Source organism: Akebia trifoliata, chromosome 16 (genome assembly GCF_017979445.1).
Source record: "Akebia trifoliata isolate Shusen 1 chromosome 16, ASM1797944v1, whole genome shotgun sequence".
In the NCBI taxonomy this organism is placed as follows: Eukaryota; Viridiplantae; Streptophyta; class Magnoliopsida; order Ranunculales; family Lardizabalaceae; genus Akebia; species Akebia trifoliata.
The window spans coordinates 1,228,264-1,234,220 of NC_141390.1; the positions used below are offsets into that span (position 1 = coordinate 1,228,264).

Sequence of the window (5,957 nt, forward strand, 5' to 3'; positions counted from 1 at the left end):
CCCGCACCATCCTCGCAGCATCAACAAGTCCGTTGTTTGTATCCTTTCTAAAACCGCCGTCCAAGTGAAGAAGGCGATTTTACTTGGTACTTTTGGGCCCCAGATTGAAGCATGGGAAAATATCGAATCCCCATAATTGCACAAGGATTGGTAGAATGAGCGTACCGTAAATCTTCCATCATTGCTTTCCGACCATATTCTCTCATCTTCCCTTCCCCTACGTAGCACGAAACTAGACGCGTAGTCCACTAATCTACCAATTTCTTGAAGATCTAAGTCATTAATGTCCCTTCAAAAGCCAAGATCCTATGCACACTCTCCCCTCATAAGTCGACGGACGGAAGTGCTTGCTTGCCCTTTCTTCGAGGATATGGAATTTAAGTTTCGGAAGACCTCCATTAGAGGCCGATTACCACACCATGTGTCCTCCCAAAACCTCACTCGGTTGCCTATACCCACCCTGAACTTTATTCTCGTGTTGAACAGTGGGATGATCTTCATGATATCCTTCCACAACCCACACCTATGTGGTTGTCTTGTTGATCTGCTTTCCCATCCCATTTGGCTCGTTTTGTATTTGCTTTTTATGACTCGTCTCCATAGGCTACCCCTTTTGTTCCCAAACTTCCACAACCACTTTCCTTTCAAGGCCACATTCATTTCCCCGAGTCTCCTAACACCGAGGCCACCATGCTTCTTAGATGAGCAAACCTGTTTCCAATTGATGAGATGATGTTTTCTATTCCCAACTTTGTTATGCCATAGAAAATTATGAAACAGCTTGTCTAATCTTAGTTCTACACTTTAAGGCAATGAGAGAAGAGATAGAAAATATATTGGAATGCTAGAAAGAACACTTTTTATCAAAGTCAATTTACCTCCCTTCGAAAGGTAATTGGCTTGCCACATAGCTAGTTTCCTTTCTACTCTCTCCACTATAGGATCCCAAATCGCCACCCTCCTATAAGGGGCCCCTAGAGGCATCCCCAAGTAGGTAGATGGTAAGCTTCCCACCTGCCATCCCAACGATGCTGCCAAGAGACTTACACATCTGACCAAACTGATCGGAAGGACCTTACTTTTCCTCATGTTGACTGGAATACTTGACATCGCTTCGAAGCAACAAAGCAGCTCGCCTAACCTCCTTGTCTGCTCTATGGAGTCATCCAAGAAGACTAAGGTATCATCTGCGAATTGGAGATGTGAAATAACAATCGAGCCTGCTCCTACTGAGAACCCTGAGACAGAACCATTTGCAACCCCTCTTTCCATCATCTTACCAAAGGCTTCTGCCACTATGATGAATAAGAAGGGTGATATAAGATCCCCTTGTCTTAGACCTCTCGTTCCTCTAAAGAATCCGTGAGGCGATCCGTTCACCAAAACAGAGTAAGATGGGGAAGTCACACACGCCATAACCCAAGTGATCCATTTCCTACCAAAGCCCATCCTCCCCAACATATAAGCCAAAAAATTCCAATTGACGTGATCATATGCCTTCTCAAAATCCACTTTGCACACCACCCGCGCTTTACCAGATTTCAGTCTAGAATCTATGCACTCATTTGTTATTAAAACTCCGTCCAGAATCTGTCTCCCTTTGACGAACGCACTCTGACTGCTCCCTATTAGCCCTTGGATGACCCTTTTCAATCTTCTGGCAAGGATGCTCGTGATGACTTTGTAGCTAGTATTCACCAAACTAATGGGTCTCAGGTCCTTAATATCCTCAGTTCCCGCCACCTTTGGTATTAGAGCGATGAAAGTACAATTGGAATCGCAATCCAATATGCCATATCTAAAGAATTCCTCTATTAAGGCGGTGAAGTCACACTTAATTACCTCCCAACAAGTTTTGTAGAACTCTACAGGAAAACCATTTAGTCCCGGAGACTTATCACTCTTCATGCTTGAGATAACCTCCCAAACCTCATCTTCTTCCACGAGTCTTTCCAGCCATTCGTGTTGTAACTCAGAGATTCTATTAAACTGTAACAAATCCGGTACTGGTCTCTCACTAGCTCCATCTGTATACAGTTTCGAGTAGAAAGCTACTATCCCCTTGGCAACCACTTCTTCCCCTTCAAGCCACTCCCCATTCACACGCAACCTTGTAATATGTTTATTTCTATCTCGGGCATTGGCCATACAGTGAAAAAAATTTGTGTTACCGTCCCCTTCTTTAAGCCATCTAATTTTGGATTTCTGCTTCCAACTGATCTTTTCCAAAAGAGTCAACCGTTGATATTTCTCATGAAGGTTCTCTCTCGTTATCCTGTCACTTGTCGGAATCAGACACGTCTCTTCCTTACAGTCTAGGTCTTCAATTCTCGAAAGGATATCCTTTCTCTGCGCATCCACCCTACCGAAGGATTCCTTGTTCCATTCTTTCAATGCCTTCTTTAAGGCCTTCAACTTCTTTCTGAACACCTCCCCTGCTGTTCCTGCAAAATAAAAACTCCTCCACCATTCGGTTACCAACTCCTTGAAGTTAAGGTGCTTCAGCCACATCATTTCAAAATGGAACGAGATGGGGCCTCTGTTGAATGGCCCTGCTACCAACTGAATAGGGCAATGATCAGATACCGGATTCGGAATAGTCGTTTGAGAGACTTGGTAGAAAAATGATGTCCAATCATCTGAGACCAAAAATCTGCCTAGTCTGTTAAGGGTTGGTATAGCTTGATGGTTAGACCAAGTAAAACTTTTACTTTGGAGTAGGATGTCCATTAAATTATTCCGACTCACGAAGTCACCAAATTTCCTCATTCTAGTTGTTATCCTTGATCCTCCTTGTTTATCGCAAGTAAACCTAATGACGTTAAAATCCCCGCCCAAACACCACGGACGATTCTAGTAACTGCCTACGTCATCCAACTCTTCCCAGAACTGCTTTCGCCCCCACTCTTTAGTAGGATGGTACACTCCCGAGAACACCCAACTATCTACCTTTCTTTTACATCGACAAAATATAGAAACAGAAAAAGCTCCCATTTAGTAGTCTTCCACCTCGATCAATTTCTTTTCCCATACCACCCAAACACCCCCTACTGTCCCATTTGCTGTAATATACTTCCATCCCAAGTTCCTCCCTCCCCACATAGTACGCACTACCTCCCTATCCACCTGGTTCAATTTAGTTTCTTGTAGTGTTAGAATGTGTGATTTTTGTGCTTTGATTATTGCCTTGACCGACGCCCTTTTGGTTCTGCTGTTGAGCCCGTGCACATTCCAAGAGAGAAGTCTAATCGTCATTAGTAACCTTAAGTTTTCTCCCGCTTCTTAAGATTAAGGACGGGCCCACCTTGACCAAAACCCCTGCCTTGTACAATTCCTGGACTTCTTTAACTAATATGACTTTTACCTTTTTTACCTTATTTTCGTCTACCATCTCAACTCCTTTCCTTTTATACAAACACCCTTGCTGTCCTGACTTTTCGTGCTCTTCCTCTATACTGAGAATTACTTCCACCTTGTCCCGTATAGTAGCTTGTTCCATATCTAACGGATCATCCTCACTGATCACTGTATCATAGCAGTCCCCAATCTCGTTCCGTTTCAGAAGAGCCAGTTTAAGCAGGATGCCAGCACCTTCTGTGTGTCCTTCATTAAATATCCCAGTAACCCAACTAATCTCACTCAAATTGCGAATAATCCAGTCGGCTAGAACTTCCACTATCTGATTCTTTGATTTATTCCTTCCCCAATACCACGAGCTCTCCATTCCTTTTGCCACGACTAAGGTGGTGGTACCCGTTTCAGTTACAGTTTCTAGTTGTGATATATCTTCTGTAACAGAACTCAGATGTTCACTTTCAAGAGCCAACTCTCCACTACCGCAACTGTCTTTCCTGAGCTTCGATCCTTTGAGAACCTTTAATAACTGTAAAAAACCTCCTTGAGCCAAAACACTTTATTCTTCCCGCCTCTAATTATCTATCGATCCTTGTTGCACCACCTCAGGCCCTTCTGACTGAGATCTACCCCTAAATAACTGATTACACCCCATTTTCTCCTCTTGCATCTATACCACAGCTCTCTCAGGAGTTGATATTATCTCTACCTTATCCTCCTGACAAGCCACCTTATTTGGATCACCAACCCTGCCAACATCTAGCTTCAACATGTCCTGAATAAGTTCTCTTTCGAGAAATCCATGGCATACGAATTCCATTCCTACCGACTCACTGGCATTATTGTTGGCCAGATGCTTCTCTATTAAGTCTACGCAGTTATCTCCTATAATCAAACAAACATATGGGCCATCTACTTGGGCTAGCTCAAGACCGGATTGAAAACATACCTTTAAGTGTGTTGGTCCGTCTAGGATAGGTATTTGGGCCCTCTCACGGCAAGGCCTGTGTTCCTCTATTACCGCTGGGCTTGCTTGGGTGGACATTTGGCCTACCTCGTGACCGTGCTGTAGATTACCCATTGAACGTAGTGGGCCGTGGAGAATACCTTCATCATTCTCATCACTATTGGCCTGTGCTACGATTACATTCTTTGGTGGGCTGCCAGGCCCAACCAAACGGTCAATTACCCATGAGACTTGTTCGTTTCACGTATTTGAATTACCGCCTAGTCCAATGGTTTGCCCCTCCTTACTCTCGGACTATGCATTAAGTCCAAAAGTCAGTGGGCTTTCTGGCCCAATTGCTTGATCCAACGTGCATAGAGCCTAGACGCTATTCATGTTAACTTGTGCCGATTCTAAGACTAGACCACCCAGCTGGCTCGACTCAACAGCTACTGCACCTATGATGCTGACCCTTACTGTCTTTGCCAACCCAACATAAGGCTTGTTTGAGGCATAACTCTTGCTTGGCCCACACTCAAGTGCAACCATCTTCCCCTTCCTAGTATCTGACAGGCCTGATTTGATTCCATCCGGGTTGGTCATTGTCACTGTATTGTTATCTGAAGGTGCATTAAAACAGTCTGACACTGTTTGTCCTGCTAAACACACACCATTTTTACTAATGCCCGGCATCATCTTCTCCAGCCCATTCTCCCTATCTCCAGACAAATTGATACCCATTGTCAACATTGCATTCCTTGCTGGAATTTTGATCCATCTGGGGATATCCATCGCCTTCCATCTTACCTTGATGCTAGCTATAGTGAGATCTACCAAGGATCGAGTACACTCCTTAACTTCCAAGAGACCCCCTAGCATGCCACCAATGAGAATAAAGGACTTCGCTTCCCACCTATGGAACGGTAGCCCAAAGATGTATACCCATGTTCCAGCCTATGACCACTTTCCTATAATGCCATTAAAGTTAGCAAACCATGTTCTCAAGCTAACCACAACACCCTGGACTTTGATATGTTTAATATTTTTGAAGACGTCGAACTCTTTCCTTCTGAGACACAACAAATACTCTCTTATTAGGTCCGCACGGTTTCAGTACAAGTTTTCTAGAATTTGGGACTATGGAGTTGACCACCCTCTCCACTTCTTCCCAGCAAATCAATTTCTCCCCTATTTCACAAATGAACGCCCACCTCCATACACCGAACTTTTCTGTTGTGCCAAAGTCAGTGTTAATAGTTGGTTGTTTCTGAAGAGCGTTTGTTCTTTTACCAGGCACAAAGCTACACCTATCTTTCTCCTCCAAGGGCTTTCGTCAATTTCTAATCCTCTACTCAATGCCTGGCCGAGGTTACCCCAGCCTGCACCTTCATCTCCTTCCGGTATCAAAAGAGAGGGGTACCAACCTTGTCCTGAATATTTCGAGATTTTTAAAAATCGACCATACTCATTCGCATATCCTTTAGCCATCTTACAGTGTCCCACAACCGTCGACTTCTTCTACAACACTCTGTCTGTTTCCCATCTCTTGGCCCCCTCCAGTGTTTGTGCCAACCATAACCTTTCTTGTTCAAACAGCACAAGCTCCGACCTTCCTTTATCTCTTTTCTCTACTATTCTGAGTACTCGGTTGTTCTTC

The 5,957-nt window shown here is 44.1% G+C and overlaps 1 protein-coding gene across 1 annotated transcript; it reads right to left on the reverse strand.

The window, feature by feature from the left end:
• Positions 1–306: 306 nt before the first annotated feature.
• Positions 307–4,174, reverse strand: LOC147382170 (uncharacterized). Its single transcript, XM_086428409.1, has 4 exons — positions 4,031–4,174; positions 3,305–3,883; positions 879–2,562; positions 307–749 (listed from the first exon to the last, which is right to left on the reverse strand). The coding sequence occupies exons 1-4, from the start codon at positions 4,172–4,174 to the stop codon at positions 307–309; spliced, it is 2,850 nt and encodes a 949-aa protein (XP_086284535.1).
• Between the last annotated feature and the right edge of the window lie 1,783 nt (positions 4,175–5,957).